Source organism: Saccopteryx leptura, chromosome 2 (assembly GCF_036850995.1).
Source record: "Saccopteryx leptura isolate mSacLep1 chromosome 2, mSacLep1_pri_phased_curated, whole genome shotgun sequence".
Classification (NCBI taxonomy): domain Eukaryota; kingdom Metazoa; phylum Chordata; class Mammalia; order Chiroptera; family Emballonuridae; genus Saccopteryx; species Saccopteryx leptura.
In genome coordinates this window covers 123,022,481-123,043,499 of record NC_089504.1, presented here as the reverse complement: position 1 = coordinate 123,043,499, position 21,019 = coordinate 123,022,481, and the positions used below count along the sequence as shown (strand labels likewise).

The following is a 21,019-nucleotide window of genomic DNA, read 5'->3' as shown; positions in this document are numbered from 1 at the left end:
TGTTTTAATCGGAGAAAAATATCAGGTGTCTCCACTCTGTACGGTCATTCTGATGAGAGGAACTGATTGAAAAGGGCTGAATAGTGGAGGGGAGTGACCAGTTAGGAGGCTATTACATTTGTCTAGGCTTGTATTGGTGGGAGTTTGATATAAAGGTTGAGCAGAGGAGTGAGAATCAGCAAAAAAATGTAAAAAAAATGGTAAGGAGATCAAAGGTGGTGTCATAAAGCTGGGGGACTTGGCCTCAAGAGTCAACTACCAACCACGAGTTAAGCAGGGTGATTATTTATTGCCTAAATCACGTAAGTCACAATGGTGTTTGATCTTGCCATTCCTCTTAGAAACCTATGATGGCTTCCCATGGCCCCTAAGAATGTCTGCCCCTTCTTGTTGTGGCATCCAAGGCTCTGGTCTCTTCTCTCTTTACAGCCCATTGTGCATTTTATGCCTAGGACACATTGGTTTGATTTGAGTGAATAAGCCAAGAAATTGTATAAGTTTCTGCTCTCAAGAACATTGCTCAGAATGAGCCTAACTCTCCTTTGTGATCAAAATTAGTTTCATCTCTGTGTTAACCTAGACTCCCACTTCTCCATGATCTCCCCTCATCGGTATCCATTTCTCTTTCCTGTGTGCCCTAAACACATTAAATAGACTTCAGTTTTGCACTTAGGTAGTTAATTCAGTGCAGCTTTATATCTAAAGTGGTTTTCATACCTCCTCTCCAACTAAGTTAGAAACCTGTTGAGATCAAACAATATGTTAATTTGACTTTATCTTCCTTGATTATCTTACCTATTTTAGTGACCAATAAATATTCATTGCATTGAAATGATTTATCCTCTTCTATCCATATTATAACAAATACATATTATTAATCTAGATTTAATAACAAAATTTCCATAGCTTAAATTTAAAAACTAAAACTATGTTGAGAACATGTGTGGTAACATTAAAATATCAAACGACAGGGAAAATTTATGAGAGTGCATAAAATTCTTTATTTAGAACAATAAAGTATATGTATATATAATGTAATTTCAAATTCAAACCTGTATAAAAAAGGTCAGGACATATACCTATTTTAAAAAGTACACATACAGTATATACACATACACATCACATTTTACAACCTTTTTTATTTAACTTGTCATAATAAAACTATTTAGAATAGTGTTGACATACATTTACATTACAATATGCAAACTCAGATTGGAATGAACTAGCAATATATCTATCTGTGCATCCATCTAAATGTCTGAATACTTTTCATGTCCATTGGTTTAAAAGTTGTGGCACATGGGACACTATAATCACATTAATTCCTAGAACATAGGAGAATAGGATATGTTGATTGGAAAATTATTTAGTGAGTCTTACAGCTCAGAAATCAAGTAACTGAAAATACTATGGTTTTTAGTTTAAACAGTTAACTTTGTTTTTAAAAACATTGTAAGAATGTAATTGGAGATGGCAGTTATCAGTTTGTAATGCTTAGCAAACATTTTAGGATCATAAATATCCACTTTAATATGGATTATTTCTAAAACACTGGCTTGTTAGGAAATAGAAGTACTATTATTTTATCTTTACAAAGTCATTTCCAGACGTATTCATGGAAAGCAGCAACACCATCCATTGTGTGATCTGACATCACAAATTAACTAATTAGAATTTCAATGTGAATGTTTATATTTTAATGCCAGTTTCAAAATAATAGTTTCAAAGACAAGCTAGCTTACTTTAAAATTCTTATCCCACTTTCCAACTTGAAATGAAATTTATGAATTAGCCTTTTCCAAATGGATTCTAAATTATCTTTTGGCATTAAAAAAACTTTATAAGCATCTTACATTTTCGGCTCTTAGCTTTTAAGGAAATGAGAAGAGGTAAATGCTTAGTCTGGTATATTTCCAAATGTTACACACATCTTATAGTATCTCTTCCTGACTAAAATGTAGTAGTTCTTTCATTCTTCAGAGGAGAACCAAAAACATTTATTTAAGCAAAGGAAAAAGCCATCTCTTGTGTACATGGTTATCCAATTCACCCTACAGGAGAACTGAATTTCACTTTTACTAATGGACCCTATTTACATTACAGACAAGAACAACAACGACTTTTTATGTTCAAATTGCTTATTCACGTAGACCAGAGTTGGATATTTTGCATGGGATAGTTTCAGCTCTATTTTGTCTTCATTGTCAGTCTTAGGTTTCCCACCTAACTTGTGACCTCTGAGTTCAGCATATACTGAAACCCAATGAGAGGAAGGAAGTGATTTACCACTATCAGTTAATTGCAGAGTAGAGACATCTTGCAATTTTTCCCAACATTTATCCGACTATGCCAAACTGCCTTTTGGAAAATAATTTTTAAAGCAGCATAGATATGGAATGGCTAAACGCCCTATACTGGAATTACATTTTGAAATCAAAACCTAGCTACAGAAAAACATTAAATATCCATGAATTCTGAATAGATTGTTTTTTGTTCATTTCAACTGAATTGGAGTTCCAAAATATGACACAAAGTTTCTCCCAAGTATTTTAAAGCTAATGAAAGGTGTTTCTAATTAAAAACAAACACCTCATTACGGAAACATACTTTTTTATCTTTCACATACTTAATCCTTTTTAAAGAGGGTAGGTTACTTATCCTATTATTGTATTTTAAAACACCACTTTGTCTGACTCATTAAAAAGTGGCAGTGTAGTAAGCACATTAGAATATAATACAAAACCAGGACACTTCAGCATCACTGGGCAGGAACAGTTTCTCACAGAGCCAGTTTCTTTATAAACTTCGGTTCCACCTAAGAGGTGCAAAGCTTTAGGTATAATTTAGAATTGGCAGGCTTCTGAGATCAGTTTAAAAGGCAATTCTGAAACACGGATTTATGAAGACTATTCAGAACCCATATTGGATAAGACAAAGCAAAGATGTATATTATATATATATATTTTATCTTAAAGCAGATATGACACAGTTAATGCCCAAGCCATTGGCATCCAAAATAATGTTCGGCATTTTTCTATTGTTCGTGCATTTAATGGAGCTTCAGGGTTTTAAAAATTGATAATCCATGTAACTCTCAATGAACCACTACATTTAATCAGGCAGAATATATCTCCCCTTGCCTCCCATGCCAGATATCATAACTTGCTGAATTTCTTTATTTAACTCTATTGATGTAGGACTCTGTCCTTGAGCATTAAACCCAGAGACTAGCTGAGAACAAAAGTACATTTCTTGTACTCTCCAACTCATTAAACAGCATCGTCACATGAAAATCAAAACCATTGGTGAAACAAGTCAAACTATTAAGTATCAATCAATCTTCTCAATGTACTCACGACCTACTCCTATACTCATATTAATCTATGTCTATTTTCCTCAAAACAATCAATGTCACATGCCGGAGACAGGTCCTTTCAGCAGTTAAACTGATCTCTGGTTCTATTCCTCATTGATTATACCATGGAATATCTGAGGGCCTAAATAAGTTAATGCAGCTTCCCAAAGCGCTGGGCTGTAGCTTAGAAAACTGACGAGTGAGGAATCACAGCACTTTGGAGAAGGGTTCGTAGAAATCATTGGGCTCTTTGGTACAAAAAAGAGCAAAGGCCACATATTGAAGTTGTATTTGGATGAGCTATGAAGATAAGCTAAAATCCAACTACACTAGAAATTCTTAGACTTGAGAAGCCAAAGGAAAGCTAGTAGTTTGTCATGCCCTTTTGTATCACTACATGGAAATCGGTCAGCTGATGGTGGTAGTACATGGCAATACTATGAGGATTAACTTATAATATGTTCATGATATAGTAAAAGAATCTTCATCAAACTAAGCCATAAGAAATCATTCTCTGACTTTAGTCAAATGTTCCTTTGACTGTTAAAAATAAAATTGGCAAGGGAAATTCATATAATGTCTTACAAGTTCTAGTTTAAAAGCACAACGTCCATCTTCGGAATTTCTGCCAAATTCACTCTTAATATGACAAACGCTGTCATACATTTTAAATAGCAAACTGACATGCATAACTACATAAAACTCTTTATTTTTAATTCATAAATCTTAATGGATATAGAGTGCCTGATTTTAAATAAATGGATCCTTTAAACAGATAATGGTGATTATACTATAAATAAGTAGAGTTTCCTGATTCCTTGCATTCTTGTAAAAGCCCAAGTAACCAAGTTTCAACACCCATATCAGCGTGTGGTTATGGTTTTCTAACCTTAGATACTAGATATCATAATTTATTTTTAACTCTCTCCCATGGTAGAAATTGAAAACGGGACATTCACACATTTAGCAATTTCTCCTAAGTCCCTTTGCAAAAGTACAAATTCTGTAATAGTTTTAGAACATAAACATTTTGTAATATATTTTGCAAGCATGATTTATACACTCGACAGTGGTCAAAGGAAAAGGCCGACTTCAGCAGGGTTGACAGATGTCCTCCTTGGCGACTGTCCTGCTGTTCAGTGTTCATAGCTTCTTCATGCAATGACTCTTTTGGGGAGTCTCCCCTCTGCAAAGGCGTCACTGTTCTAATTCAGTACTGGCTCCCCTGCATGGACAGATCCAGCCAACCACGTCCATTCGCCTAATGGGATGTGGGTGATCACGGTTTACACCAGGAAGAGCCTGAAATCAGATTCACATCCTCAATCAGTGCTACAAGGCTGACAGGATACCTACTCTCTCTTCTACTGCTTTTCATACGAACAGTGGCTGATGCTATTGAGTTTCTGTCTTTAAAATTCTTCTAGATCCCTTTGAGGAAAATTGTTACCCCAACAATCCAGGCTGAACTCTACTTGAAGGGACCAAGATTAACTAAAAAATGTAGGTTGTAACTGAAAATAAAGCTATGTGGCTTTTCAGCAATTGGACAATTCTGGAGGCATGCAAACTGGGCGTGCAGTCCAGGACACGTGCTTTCTCTCCCAACATCAGCTGCAGGTTCTAAAGGACACTACAAGTCCCTCAGGTCCGTAAAACAGAGTCCTGCTCCATGCAAGTTCTTCTTTATAGATGATTAATTCAGTGCTGGCTTCACAGTAAAACACCTTGTTCCAATTTATGAATCATCCATATAGAGTCATGGGTAGCAAGAACAGGGAAAGATGCGGTCTGTTACTTAAGACAGAATATGAATTTGTTTAAAGCTGCTTCATTTATGAAGCAAACATGAACTGTTACCTGCCTAGAGAGAAAAGACAAAAAGAGAGATTAGGGCGTATCTGCTTTCTGCCTCTTTTACATTTTCAATAGCTGAATTCATATGACTATAGAATTAGTAACAAACTTACAATGTATGCTTCACTTACGCAGCCTAAAAGAACTCAGATAAATGTTTTCCTCAATGCAATGATTAGTTTCTATGATCTCCCTGGTAACACAAAACATCCTATGAAATGAACTTATTGTTTATTGTCTGTGTGCTCCTATTGAGTGTAAGTTCCATGAGGACATGGAGCTTTATCTTTTTTACTTGCTGCCATACTCCAATACCTAGAACAGCACCTGGCACAAAATAATACTCAATAAGTATTTCTTGCACATAGAAATGGATGAATGAATACCCTAAACTTTCATATTCTCAAACAGGCCACTGATTATCTCTGTTTGTGGTAAGAGGGTTATCAACCTATGTAGCCTTGAATTTCTCTAACAACGCTATGAAAACGTAGCAGACAGGTGGTAAGGGCAGAGGGTGTGAAGGACAAAGGCAGTGTTAGAGAGAGGTGAAGTGGAAAGAGATGGAGTAGCGTGACAGAGACATCTGGGACAGGTGGAAAAACTGGTCAGAGGCCACCAGCAAGTAATAGACTCCTGGATACTGAGCAATGCCAGTGTCTAGACTGCCTGGCATTAGCAATGGCTTCTCCCAACAGAGGAAATAACAGCAAGATCTCATTCAATACTGTCAGACAAAGACAGAAATCCTACTACCACAAAGCCTCCGGGATGTTCATTTGGCCTTAGCACAGTTTATTGTACTTGCTGAAGCAGGCAAGCCAGATTTTAGTTCTGTGCTGGTGTTAAACCACTGAGATTTGGACTCGGCTTTCTAATTTTGCAACTTTCAAGTGAAATATTTGTATTTCCTTATCTATTTTTTTAATTACAGACAGTATCTTTATGCTATCTTCAATCACAACCCCTAAATAAATGTACATTTTTGCATTTCTTCCCTACTCACTACTTTCTCCCTATCTTGGTCCTTATTTATCAAACCCTGGTTTTAAAATGTTTGAGATCATTGCACAGGTTTTGTATAAAATTCCATAGTGTGAGTGATAAGAAGTGTAATATTTTTTCAAGTCTTTCTAAATACATGGAGAATTCTAGGAACTAGAGAAACTTTATTTAGAAAAGCAGAATTAAATCCTGAAGGAAAATGAAGAAATATTAGAGAAAATATCAGAAATCCAAAATATATAGCAGATATTTTAAAAATTAAGCTTAGTTAGAAAAGCAAAAGAGAATTACAGAAGAGCAAAGTGATATATATCTATACAGATTATCTATCTATCTATCTATCTATCTGTGGCTATAAATATTTAAAATCCTAAATTTAAATATAGAAAAGCAGGCCTAACCAGGCAGTGGCGCAATAGATAAAACGTTGGACTGGGACACGGAGGACTCAGGTTTGAAACCCCAAGGTCGCCGGCGCAGCCTCATCCGACTTGAGCATGGGCTCACCAGCTTAAGTGTGGGATCATAAACATGACTCCATGGTTGCTGGCTTAAGCCCAAGGTCACCATCTTTATCAATGGGTCACTCACTCTGCTATAGCCCTGCCCCGGGTCAAGGGACATATGAGAAAGCAATCAACAAAAAACTAAGGTGCTACAACGAAGAATTGATGCTTCTCTTGTCTGTCTGTTCCTATCTGTCCCTCTCTCTGACTCTCTATGTCTCTGTCAAAAAAAAGAAAATGTATAAAAGCAAGAATAGGACTCTATTTCTGATTTTGTCCCTGGATTATTTAGCAAAGAAAATAAACTTGAAAGCTGATGACTGTTTTTCCATACAAGAAAACTATAATTTTTGTAGTAAGACCCTGGATTTTTGCAACAACCTCATGAAATAAGCAGGGTGAGTATTATGATTCCCTCACTTTAGTTGTACAACCAGGGCTTAAAAGACAACTGATTCATTCAGGAACACACAGCTAGTTAAATGTTCAGAGCCAAGGCTTGAACCCAGGTCTAATCCCTTCTAACCCTCTGCATCACAATGTGTCTATAGAAAGAGAGCTAAAAAAACAAACAAACAAAAAAAACCTCCAAAGCTCCACAAATTCTTAGGAAATACCTGGTAAAGGGTCACATGCTCGCCACCTGGCAACCATCATTCCCATATCCTGCATGCTAAATGACCAAGCTTGACTCACACTTATCTGCTTTTCAATCTGAGGGTCTATTATGTTCTTAGATCTATAGGAAACTTCCAGGTTGTTTCTTTTAGGAAACCTTTCTACCAGCCACATTATAAGAAGTCTTTCCTAATATTACCATGCTGAGATACATCAATAAACACTGCTCACTACAGGTCTACAAACTCATGCCAAACTGGGCCTTCTGGGTGACTACGCAGTCCTTCTACCAAGCTCTCAATTAAAATTCTTTGTAGATGACTCCCAAATCTATTATTTGCAGCCCCTACTGTTCTCTGAATTTGTCTAACATATCTGGCCACTAGTCAATATTTACTAACTGCTCCTTCTATTTTCTTTTGATGGCACACCATCTGGAGTCCCAAAGACTCCAGACCACCCTTAGGTAGTCCCTGTAATGTCAAACCTCATATCTCATCAGCAACTAGTTTATTGAGTCTTTTACTGCAATGTCTCCAAAATGGCCCATGCTTTCCTGCTTCTGTGGCCCTGACTCTAGTTCAGGTCATCATTCTCTCACATCTGCTTAGAAGGTCATCCTCCTAAGTGGGACTCCCTGACTCCAGTACACCACTCCCATCCATCTGCCCTCACTAACAACTGATTACTTCCCTAAAACTCGGCTTTGATTGTATCGCTCACATCTTTTCTGAACCCTCCAACAGCTCCTCATGTTAAAGTGTAAGACCTATACTTGGAATTTTTCAAACTGATCCTACAGTTTCTACTCAGCACTTGAAATCTTTATGTGTGACCTCCACTGGAGTCCAACTGAACAAACTGACTTTGGAACATGGTCTGTGCTTTTGGCCTTTCGGACTTTGTTTATTCCATTTGCACTATCCAGACAATTGGTCAATTTGCTGCAGAAATTGACCAATCACTTACCATCTAGCTCAGTTCTAATACCACCTCTATTACCTGAACAATGAAACCTTTCCTCTGTTGCTAGTGATCTCTGTCCCTTCAGATAGAGCAACTGGAAATGGGTGTGCATTGTACAACTTGAAGGAATGCCACATCCTGTACAAGCACATGCAGTGGCCTTCCCTTGGATCTCCTACTGAATTTTGCCTGTGAGTTCCTTTAGTTACTTTTTAAACTTTGTAAACTTCTAGTTTCCTTTTTAAAATAGGTTATTATGCATATGTCCTATTTCCTTTTGTAGGCTATAAGCAATTTGAGGATACAACTAGGTTATATTAAGCTTTGCATCCGACAATGCACCAACTAAGAGTTTGTCGGAAAAATGAAGAGTAAAATTTTCCTATATTATGTTGCATTTTATTTCTTTCCCTTACATTCTGCTATCCACAGTCCAATAAATGAGAAATTCTTGTGGGATGCTACATATGGCTACTTGGCATCAGCTAACTGACCAAGTGGGTTTTTATCTTTTCTTTTCTTTTTTTTTTTTTACTTTTCCGAAGCTGGAAACGGGGAGGCAGTCAGACAGACTCCCGCATGCGCCTGACCGGGATCCACCCGGCACGCCCACCAGGGGGCGATGCTCTGCCTATCCGGGGCGTCGCTCTGTCGCGACCAGAGCCCCTCTAGCGCCTGGGGCAGAGGCCAAGGAGCCATTCCCAGCACCTGGGCCATCTTTTTGCTCCAATGGAGCCTCGGCTGCGGAAGGGGAAGGGAGAAACAGAGAGGAAGGAAGGGGGGCGGTGGAGAAGCAGATGGGCGCCTCCCCTGTGTGCCCTGGCTGGGAATCGAACCCGGGACTCCTGCACACCAGGCCGACGCTCTACCACTGAGCCAACTGACCAGGGATATTTTCTTATAGATATTTTTCATGTTTAATGTCAGATAAACATAGCTTTGGAAGCAATTTCTCTTAGAGGCAATTTCTGTTGTTTCTAGGTCATGATCTTACATTCCTTCCATGTTCTTTTCTTGTATTTAAAATATCAAACTCTCCTCTTCATTTTCCAATTATACACTATTTCCTTCAAAGAGCTAACAAACTATTCCATTGCTTTCTGTTCTAGTGTTCCAACAGTTGTCCCGCTTTCATGTTTTAGGTAATGAAACTTCCACTGCAGGGAGAGAGATCCACGCCAGAGATCTGTGTCATTCTCCCGTGCTTTCCCCTTTTGCTGTTAACCAAGAAAAATGAATATTATCCCTATTATGTCTAATTTTTAAAATCAATAATTACAACTCCCCATTTCATTTCTATCTTGGTACTTTTTACTACTCTTATTCTTAGTTTTCAGCAGATTACTTCTGTCACACCATGGTCCGTCTGCTCTCCCAAACATTTTCCCCAAGTTATACTCCAAGTTCCTTGGAAGTTTTAAACTTGTCCTGGTGCAGGGCCAAGCCAGAGGCTTTACTCTATGCAGTGGGCACTCAATAATGATTACACATGATACACATTTTGACTCTGGAGTCTAAGATTCATGACAATGAGCTGCCTCCTTTTTCTTCCTTTATCCTATCTCCAGCATTTGACTTATTTACTTCTACGTACGCAAGTCTATTTTTGGTTTTATTTCCATAAATTTTATTCTCACAATATTGCAATACTCTTGAGATATTCATCTCTCCATTCATTTACTGAACAAATATTTATTCATCACTTACCTACACTATTTATTCAACATTATATACTTTGGTGGGATTCCAAAATGAAATTCAGAAACAAACCTGCCTTCTTTTAAGAGCTTATCTTTTTGGAGAAGACACAAAATGTCTACACAAGAAACTGCGATGTCCTGCTAATATATTAGTATTATATGTCATATGAAATGTAACACGAAACACAGAGGGCCATAAAGAGAGATTACTTTCATTAGGGTAGTCGGCTTTTTAGAGGTGGTAGTATCTGAGCTGAGTCTTGAGAGAGCTTGGCAGAGATTATGGGTAAGGTGCTTTATGAAGGATAATACCACTTTGTCATTTTCTACTGATATATGATAAATGTTTTTCTAAAAAATTCAGGACTTCTTTTTTAACCTGTCTACTTTGATTTGTCTTATACATGGATAATATTTTATAATTTAGGAAAATAAATTAATCATTTCCCATATGAGTATATTATCCCTTGCTGTGTACACTGTACTGTTCTATTTACGAAAATCAGCAAATCAAACACACACATGCACACAAAATAAAAATATCTTCTTAAAAGTATTAAAAATTTAAAAAATTATTTTATTGAGGCAAGAATATATGAGATCTACCCTCAACAAATTTTTAGGTATACAATATAGCATTGTTAACTATAGGCATAGGGCTATAGAGCAGGTCTTACTATCTTTTTACCAACTTTCACTTAGGGTTTATTCATTCACTCAACAAGCATTTACTCATTTAACAAACATATATTGAGAACCTACCATATGCAGATATCAAGTAAGGAGACACAGTAAGAACCAGACAGACTCAGTTCCTGTCTTTGACTGTTCCTCGAATAGTAAATGTATACCTAAGTTGCTTGACTACAGTTGCTTTAAAATGCCATCTCTTTTTCCTCTTAAACAATTGCCCTGGGTTTTCCCATCAGAATCCACTATCCAAATGTCACAGGACAAATGTTACAATTAAAGCCACATGATTAAAGACCAGTGTGCAAAAACAGGATCCCAGCAATGTAATCCAAAACCAAACAGTGGACATTACTTGAGCCTTTAAGACTCAGTTAACCATTTAATGTGCGATTTGTGGACATCTAGCTTAAGGAAACTGAAATGGCACACAGAGAAGATATAGTGAGGCTTGTGTTGGGCTTGAAGGGCAGAGGAATTGGTTTCCAGGAAAAAAAAAAAATGACTTTTTTCCTTGGGTAATATGACTCCAGAAAATAAAAAGAGTCGATCTAAGTGTGTATTCACTTACATTATTTGACAGGAAATAAATGAGCCTAGAGAGAAGCCAGGATTCACGTTTTGGACATAGTGACCAAGGGCATGATTAAAGGCAAAAATGAAATCTGAACATTAACAAGGTTAAAAAGTATTAGAGAAAAATGAAACATAATTATTGTATCATGTTATCTTGGGTTGTTAAAAGTGATGCTCTAGGCCCTGGTCGGTTGGCTCAGCGGTAGAGCGTCGGCCTAGCGTGCGGAGGACCCGGGTTCGATTCCCGGCCAGGGCACACAGGAGAAGCGCCCATTTGCTTCTCCACCCCTCCGCCGCACTTTCCTCTCTGTCTCTCTCTTCCCCTCCCGCAGCCGAGGCTCCATTGGAGCAAGGATGGCCCGGGCGCTGGGGATGGCTCTGTGGCCTCTGCCCCAGGCGCTGGAGTGGCTCTGGTCGCAATATGGCGACGCCCAGGATGGGCAGAGCGTCGCCCCATGGTGGGCAGAGCGTCGCCCCATGGTGGGCGTGCCGGGTGGATCCCGGTCCGGCGCATGCGGGAGTCTGTCTGACTGTCTCTCCCCGTTTCCAGCTTCAGAAAAATGAAATAAAAAAAAAAAAAAAAAAAAAAAAAAGTGATGCTCTATAACTGTAAAAGTGAGCCTTCCTAGAGGAGGCAAAAGGCTCTGTGACCCATTTTCCTGGTAAAGTTTTAAACAAGAGATAAATGTCAGAATCTGGGACAGAAGTGAAAGTTGCAAGGACAGTGACCTATAAGGAAAAGGCCAAGATCACCACCACTGACCGCATCCACATGGTTTAGGAGAGTAAGCAATCCTCTGACCTGAGAGAGTACAGGGAAGAACTCAAGAGCATGAGAGAACACCGATGCCCTGTAATCAATGTGCCCAGGATCCCACAGGCATAATAGAATTAAGAGCCAGTTAGCAGAAGTGAAAGTGAGAAGAGCATGGATCAACGTTGGACCAGGTTAGTGCCTTTCAGGGTTCTCCCAAGAGGATCTGGAGTTTGGGAGCTGGGAGAGGAGATGTGAACATCAGTGCCTGCCTTCAGGACATGTGTTCTCACTCTCCTTTTCCTCACAAGCCCTCTGCAGACCCATACGATCACAACAGGATCTGGAGTTTGGGAGCTGGGAGAGGAGATGTGAACATCAGTGCCTTCAGGACATGTGTTCTCACTCTCCTTTCCCACCACAAGCCCTCCACAGACCCACGCGATCACAACAGGATCTGGAGTTTGGGAGCTGGGAGAGGAGATATGAACACCAGTGCCTTAAGGACATGTGTTTTCACTCTCTTTTCTCCCACAAGCCCTCTGTAGACTCACACGATCACAACAGGATCTGGAGTTTGGGAGCTGGGAGAGGAGATGTGAACATCAGTGCTTTAAGGACATGTGTTTTCACTCTCTTTTCTCCCACAAGCCCTCTGTAGACTCACACGATCACAACAGGATCTGGAGTTTGGGAGCTGGGAGAGGAGATGTGAACATCAGTGCCTGTCTTCAGGACATGTGTTCTCACTCTCCTTTCCCCCACAAGCCCTCCGCAGACTCACATGATCACAACAGGTGTCTGCCACTGGCTTATATATTCAGCGCATCCTGGGATCTGCACTGTGATGAGCCACAATGATTACCAGTCATGTGGCAGATAGCACTTTACCTTGACAATTTCCCTCTCCTGACTGTAAGATATTTTGAGCTTTTCTCCTTTTCCTTAAAATGGCAAAGAAATGTTTTTAGGTTTTGCTTGTTTTAGCATCTAACAAATGAAATAACTTTTTCTATCATACTACAGTAACTACACCTAATTGAAACTGATTTTGTCTATCCTTGCTCTCTTAATAATATTTTATTTTAGTTCTAATTGATTCTATTCTCTTGTGAAATTTATTTTCTGGCCTCAAAAATAGTAAATACTTAACTGTTCACTTTTTATGTATCTCCCATTCAAGATGAACCTACTCATCAGGACTAACATTGCTTTGCCTTTCAAAGCTTCAGAACATAACAATGGATTTGAAATGCACAGTTCAATTATGTAGCAGCTTTTCAGTTAACATACTGACATCAGCTTAATATAAATAGAAGACAATGCATTTTGTTTCTAAATTTTAGTATCTAAGATGCAGTATAGTTCTCATTAAATCTTTCAGCTTGAATTCTAAAAACTTACCAATGTACAAAAGTAACAGTGTTGATACAAGCCACAATTACACTTCTTGAAACTCTCTCTCTTTTTCTTGCAACATACTGAAAAACAACAAGAAAAATGCTTATTTACTTTTGGACAGAGATTCTGAAGTACACCATGATCTGACCACACCATGATCTGACCATTGTAAAAGGCGCCCCACCCCATAAATTCAATAACAAAAGGTTGCACAGTTAAGTAGGGAGCTTACCTTCATAAATATTACTATAAGGAGGAGGGAAGACTTTATCTGAGACTATAGTCTCCCCAAATAGTTTATAAAATTCTCTACGCATATACACATACAAAAAAATGCTTATATGCACTTAACATGTGAATATATATATGTGTGTATATATATATAGATAGATAGATAGATATAGATACACACACACAGGCATACACTTGAGAGAAAATAACATGACAATCAAAGCATCAGTACTGGGGCAATACAGCAAGGTAAACAAGTGATCAGGGTCAGCTACAGTAAATGGAAGGTATCTTAAAACAACTTTTATATTTAGAGAAAATATTGAATAGCCAAATATATTAAGTATGCAAAAAGAAAATCACATAGAGCAATGATTTTCAACCTTTTTACACTTGAGGACCAGTATAAAAAGGATAATTATTTCAGGGACCACTAATGCAGAAATCACCATGAGCACAAGCGAATTTAACTAAGATCATTGGGTCTATAATCTTTATACAGCATCAGGATGATTTACTCTTTCATGGACTGGCAGGAAATTTCTGGTGGCTGGTATGTAGGCCAGCAATTGAAAACCACTGACATAACAGAGTATCATGACTAAGTTTGGGGTGATGGGCTTACAACACAGTGTGCAGGTGCTGGTTTATTGAGTTGCGCACCTGAAACCTGTACCCCCAAAAAAGTCAATAAAAAAGTAAATAAATATTTTAAAAGATTTTTTTCATATCAAAGGTAAATAAGTAAATAAAAATTTTAAAAAGATTTTTAAAAAGTATCTTGACTAGGAAGTGATACTATGAATCAAAGTTTATGGAAGAATGAGATAAAGGTAGAGTTTAGAGGGGTTAAGAAAAAGAGAAACTTTGTGGCAGCAGCTCAGCCAAAACATAATAAAGATGTGGATGAAGATAATCACTGTTGGCAAAGAAAGGGCAGAGCTTGTAAGGGCCTTGAGAGAGGAATCAGTATGCCTCAGTAAAAGGGTGGAAGAGAATAAGCAAAGATGCCTACCGAGCTCCATGACCAGGAGACTGAGCAAGATTGTGCTTAGAGGAATAAGTAGAGAGGACCACTTCTGATTCCCTAAGAAGGATGTGAAGTTATTCTACAGGTAAATGGAGATGTAGGCTTGCAGAGAGAGTTAGAGGTTAGGAGTGTAGACAAAGACTTGGAAGACGCTGGTTGGGAGCTGCTATTATAAGAGTTAAGAGTGAACAATTTCTATTTATTTTTTTTAGAGGAGCGTAGATAGAGAGACAAACTCCAGCATGCATCCTGACTGGGACTCATTTGGCAACCCCCCATCTGGGGCCGACGCTCGAACCAATCAAGCCACTGGCTGCGAGAGGGGAAGAGGGAGAGGGAAGGAAAAAATAGATGGTTGCTTCTTATGTGTGCCTTGACCAGGGATTGAGCCCAGGACATCTGCACACCAGGCTAATGCTCTATCTATTGAGCCTACTGGCCAGGTCCAAGAATGAATAACTTCTAACAGATGTTATGAGCATGTTACATGGTACATGAAATGACGATGTCAAGCTTACTTGCATACACATTTATTAAAATAAAATACCTTATCTCATTATCCTCTTCATTAATCTGTATATTTTCAACTGCCCTTGTAAGATTTGGTTGTTTCTTCTGCAAAAAGAACAATGATATGTGATAAAAATATCAATGTATCAGATAGTATTTAAGAGGTAAGTGGTCTCCACTTTAAAAAAGTATCTTGTTTTTATGTTTAAAATAAAAAGCCACAAACTTTGTATCAGTAACTCCAATAGCAGTTTTCCTCAGCATGCAAAAATGTGTCTCCAATAGCAATTGTAAAAAGAAAATGCATGGTATTATCAACTCAACATTTTTAGAATGTTGGAGGCAAAAAATGTAATAAGGAAACTGAAAGATTTAAATAATAATCAAATTCGAAAGACATTTCAAAAAGCTGAGTCACAATGATTTAGCACATTTTAAAATTTTAGACAGGCTGCAATAAGAAGAGAACAAAAGAGTAGAAATCCAAAATAGTAGATAATACAAATGCCGTATCTGTTTGGCCTTAAGCATATCTTAAGATTTTCAGCATATTTTCTTTTGAGTTGTATCTTTCACTTTCTTATTTAAAGTATTAAAACCAGTTGCCCCTTCTTCAGTGTGCATTCTCAGCCACAGCAGTTGTCCCCAGAGCCTAACAAGGCGTTGGGGAGAAACCTTTCTAAGATTTCAATTGCCTTGAGTCTATGTGAAGGTTAGTCTTCACCGATTTTATGATTTTTCTTGGTGAGATCCTTCCTCAGAACAGGGCAGTTTGTTTGCTAATCATTTATGTAAATCTGGTAAGAACAATCAATATGTAAAGTTTAGAAAGTTTCTGATTAAGAAAAAAAAGAAAAAAGAAAAAGCAACACTTACCTTCCAGTATAAGGCTCCAACACCAAAGCCAATTACGAGAGAAAAGAACACCGCCACCGCCATGGCTGCCCACTGTAGGCTGGCGTCGCCAATGGAATTCGAGGCCTTCCCTGCAATGTGAGTAGCACAGTGGTGAACACAGCACAGGACGCTAGAGGTTTGCTCTTACTGCTCTGGCACTTCCGAACTGTTTCCACAACGTGCTCTTGACCTGTCTCTGTTTAAAATATTCAAACTGCTGATTTTTCTGCTGTGTATGGTTTTGGAATAGCAACACAAATCCATGTAGTCTCCAAAAAGTCAATTGAAAAAAGAAAAAAAAAAACACGCCACAAACAAAAGGAGATTTGACTTAGTTAATATTGATGCATAGGGAATACAGATTTGATGTATTTCTCGGGGGATGGGGGGATGATTTATACTACCAAGCAAATCCATCTTCTACGGCTTTATCTTCTAATATCTTTCATTTTCTCATTCTCAACATCTAGCCAAGCAATTGTAAAGATGGCATTTTATAACCCAGATCATAGTCTGCATGCATTAAGCTCTGTCTGGCCTGCCACAAATATTGTCATTCTATGTATAATGTGGTTAGACTACTTTTAGGTACCCCCTGCATAGAATTATGGTGTTTCCTCATTGTACATTCAACGCACACTTCCTGGATGTTAGGCAGGAACCGGCACTGTGCTAATGGACAAGGTTTGATTTCTCAGACTTTTTATTTTGGAAAGTCTGAGACCACTGAACATTAAAAAATGGCTGAAAGCACCAGTATCTCCCCATTACTTGCTCTAAATAAGTAACTTAGAGAGAGAGAGAGAGAGAGAGAGAGAGAGAAAGAGAGAGAGAGAGAGAGAGAGAGAGAGAGAGAGAGAAGTCCTAAATTAGCTTGGAACGCCTTCCTGTTCCTCTCCAACAAGGGTCTCTACCATCCAGCACAGCTTAACATTTGGACAGATATTTCTCCGATTCCTGACGGGGAACAACTTTGTAATTTGAAAGCACTGACATGTGCCATTTTGGAAGTTAAAAAAATCTCAGCTTTCTTTTGAAGAGGCAATAGATTAGGAAATTATACATTTTCAATAATTCTATGATAAATATAAACTAATCCAAGATAAAGTGACTGATTTTGGCTATGATACTGTACCAGAATATTTGAGTCGCTGTCGGCCTACAGTCACCTATTGAACATATAAAGTACCTAAATATAGTACATAATATAAAAGAACTGAATCACTATATGTGTATCAACATTTACTAGGAAAAAATATACTCATAAGTTTAACCTGAGAGTCAAAACACAATCTCTTATCTCTAGTGAGAACAGGAACTGCCTATTTTCCCACCATTTATAAATTAAAAGTAGAAAATTCGCTAATTTTCTATGTTCCCATAGGGGTTCTAATAATAGGGAGTGTGTGTGCTCACATGTGAGCGTGCGTACGTGCATGTGTTGGGGAGTAGTGAGTGGTGTAATGTAGTGAAGGGACAGTGGGACTGGGTAGACAGGTGGGGGCCTTCCATTCACATAACAATGAATTGCTCCTTTAAGACTTGATTAAGCTTGTGTGACCTACCCCACCCCATATCCTACAGGGCCCAAGGAAACTACAGTTTAGGCATCTTCAATTGGAGCTCAACATGAATTCTCTCACCAAAATAAGCCTGAGTTATAAAATGGGATTCGATATAACTGAAGTGTTACTATTATTACAATAATACCATTATTTTAAGGGTCATGTGCACTAGCCTGGGATTTAATCACTGTAAAAGTTTTCTATGAGAAAAGGGATTCAAAATGATAAGCAATTCCTACAGTTTTAGGAATTTTAATTTTACTCTCTATAAATAAACTGGTGGTCTTTGTACTTGGTAACATGGATTGCTGGTGCGTAATTTTGGTAGATTTGACCAGGTAATATTCTTGAGGGGCCCTAACCAATGACTACTGAGAGAACAAAGAAAGCTATTGATATTTTTTTTCCCCAATACCAAAGGAAACTAATGAGTTAGGATGGTGCAGTGGAGAATTCCACACACTACATCTGGGAAGCCAGATGTCCTGAAATCAAGGCAGCTGAACACCATGTTCTTCTTGTTTTATCCAAAGGCCAAATCTTGACTTGCACCATTCAGACCAGAGAAGAGACCACACACACTAGCAAAAAAGCCTAGAGAGTAATGTATTCTGGCAGTCATCACTTAAAATTATCCTCAGGTAGAAGAAGGGGCAATGCCACGTTGGAGGAGGAACCTAACTGAGGCGTGTTCCTATCTTCAAGCTCTCAGAGTACTGTGACTTTTTAACCACTTTGAAAGTTCCACCCCTGGAACTAGGGCCCCAAGCAAATTCCTGGAAACTGACTGTCCACCAGCAGCAGCCCTCCTGCAGGGCACAGGGCGGGAAGGGCCTGGTCAAGACGGGGAGGAGAACCGGACGCAGGAACTGAGCATCACTTCCTACAGATGCCAAGGTTTCCTCAATTTAGTTCTTTCTTCTGTTAATTCAAGTGGCTTAATAGCCAGGCCTTTGGTTCCCTCTAATGCTACTGCCATCTCTCTTGCATGGAGAGAAAAAAATGATATTAGAAAAGGCTTGCTTACACCTCTCTCTCTAGCCTGACTCCCAACACGTGCTACTGCTGTTACCCACCAAAGGATCCGTGAGATTTGAATTGGGTGTCTCAACGCCCATGTGAAGGGTATCTGGGGCCAAAGCCCAAGCCAGAAACAAAGCCTTGCTTTTATGTAATGATTGCCCAAAGAAACTTTGTGGAATGAGGGAGCTCATCTGGATAGGATTTGAGTAATCCCAAGTTCCTGGGTTGTTAATACAGTAATTGTATCTCAGTATTACAAAAATGGTCCACCGTCCAGAATTTGTGGGAACTGACTTGTTTGGTTTGATTAATAATACCCAACATCTGTACAAATACAGAACGTAAAAAACTGTGCTACAAATTTGCTGAACTCCTTTTCTGAGTAAGTCTGTTTACAAGTATCACTCCTGTGAACAGGGATCTTGGCCCTTAGAAAACACGCTATGCAGTGCTGCCTCCTAGTTCAGATCCGAAGCTCACCATAGGCTTGCCAGTCACTGACCCACAGCCTTAGTGCTTCTAATAGTTCTAATCATTAATGATGAACACATACTGCCCATAAGGCATGGCTCCAAGTATACACGTATTAACATTTGAAATTCATAGAAACCCCACGAGGGAGGTACTGTCCTCCCTTTGATTAGGGTTCCAGAGAGAATACCTTGCCCAAGGTCACACAGCTAGGCAAGGCCTGGGATATAACCCCAAGGCAGTCCGACTGGACTATGTCTAGAGGAGATGTATAAAGTAATGTCAAAGTAAGGATTTCCTCCTATTTCATTTAAATGCTGTCTACAAGGATCGCAAATAAACATTTTAAAATATCCTTTTAGCCTGGTACATAAGTTATTACTGTAACTTTGAAAATACAACTCCCTTTGCATGACCTGGATTCTCCCTTAGAAGCTAGAGAGGAGACCAACATTTCTGGACTGCTCCTTCAAACAGCCCAGAGTCCCCTGGTTAGCACAGCTACTTTTTGGCTGTTATCCTTGAAAACTAGCATGCTTTCTTCACATTTTTCTGACCCTATTCCCAAAATAGTTCTCCCTCCTGTCTGCTACCACTAAAAACATTTACATATGTCTATTATTATATATATATTAAGTTGACTCTCTCAAAACTTAACTATCCTTGATATCTGAGGAGGACCCCCTGTAGATACAAAAAATCTGCAGATGCCCACGTTCCCTTTATGAAATGGAATTGATCAGCGCACACAGTGGGTCTTCCACATCTGTGAACTCCCAACTGCAGACAAAATTAGTTCAGGTAGTTACTGAAAAAAAAGGTCCATGTATAAGTGAGTCTCCGCAGTTTAAACCAGTGTTGTTCAAGGGTCAACTGTATATTTTATACATGCATAAGCATAATATGTGAATATAACAAAATACTGAGCATCTTATTTATATCTGTTTCTCTTACGATAATGCAAGCTCAAGAAGAGCTGGTCTGATGCAGGGGTATCTAAGTGACACATTTATGAGTGACATCACCTGGCTAAAAGCTGCATACTGTGCAAGTCCTAGATTGTTCACAAAAAGGACCAAAAAAAAAAAAAAAAAGGCAAAAACACAAGTAAAGATGACTGACCATTCCTTTTGCAATTTAAAAAATTCCCTCATACTCAGAGGCATAGGACTGAAGAGGTGTTTTGCATTCACTTTGTCTTTTAAGGTATGTAGGAAAGACTTTTGCTTCCAACCATGTGGTAGCAGACTAGCCTTCCCAACCTAAATAATTATTATACTAGACAAATTATCTGAGGCATTGTTTTCAGACATTAGCCAATAGGCTATACAAGAGTGTAATCCTGGCGAGAGTGAAAACACACACAACAAGGCCCAGGATTGTATGTACTGATTTTCTGGCTAGGAGGCACCTTCCGACTGAAGCATGGAAGATGGAACCGAAGTAGGCCTCAGTATTCTCACGGAGGCAGGAAATCAGGCTGAAGTTCAGGGTTTCTGACATGGCCGGAGGGTTGTAGAGCAGGGTTAGTTGGAGGAAAGGAGCCAAGAAGACAAGGAGCCCCAGAATTCTTCAGAAGAGTCCCCTTAAGTCATTGGTCAAATAATAAGCTATCTATACTCAGGGAGAGACTTCACAAAACCTGACAATAAACAATACGATGTCTGGAAGCTATGACTTTATCAGAGACCGTGACAGTCATTCAGAGACCAAAGAGTTCTGACGAGTATGGAATGGAAAGGTTTTCTGGCTACTAAGTGACCTAACAGGCATGTAGTGTATACAGAATGGATATACTCAGGACAAAGGGATGAGTCACATCCTGGTAGGATGGGCAAGACAATGAGAGATTTTATAATGCTAC

At 38.7% G+C, this 21,019-nt stretch overlaps 1 protein-coding gene across 4 annotated transcripts in view; it reads right to left on the bottom strand.

The window, feature by feature from the left end:
* Positions 1-2,969: 2,969 nt before the first annotated feature.
* KITLG (KIT ligand) overlaps positions 2,970-21,019 on the bottom strand; it is a 97,484-nt gene continuing 79,434 nt past the window's right edge. For 3 of the 4 annotated variants that reach the window (XM_066368675.1, XM_066368672.1, XM_066368674.1), the window contains 4 exons: positions 16,076-16,185; positions 15,237-15,304; positions 13,432-13,508; positions 2,970-5,219 (listed from right to left, as the gene is read on the bottom strand). In XM_066368675.1, the coding sequence (XP_066224772.1) occupies positions 13,469-13,508; positions 15,237-15,304; positions 16,076-16,185 (218 nt within the window). In that variant the 3' untranslated portion in view covers positions 2,970-5,219; positions 13,432-13,468. The remainder of the gene's footprint in view (positions 5,220-13,431; positions 13,509-15,236; positions 15,305-16,075; positions 16,186-21,019) is intronic. The other variant, XM_066368673.1, reaches the window with a different exon arrangement.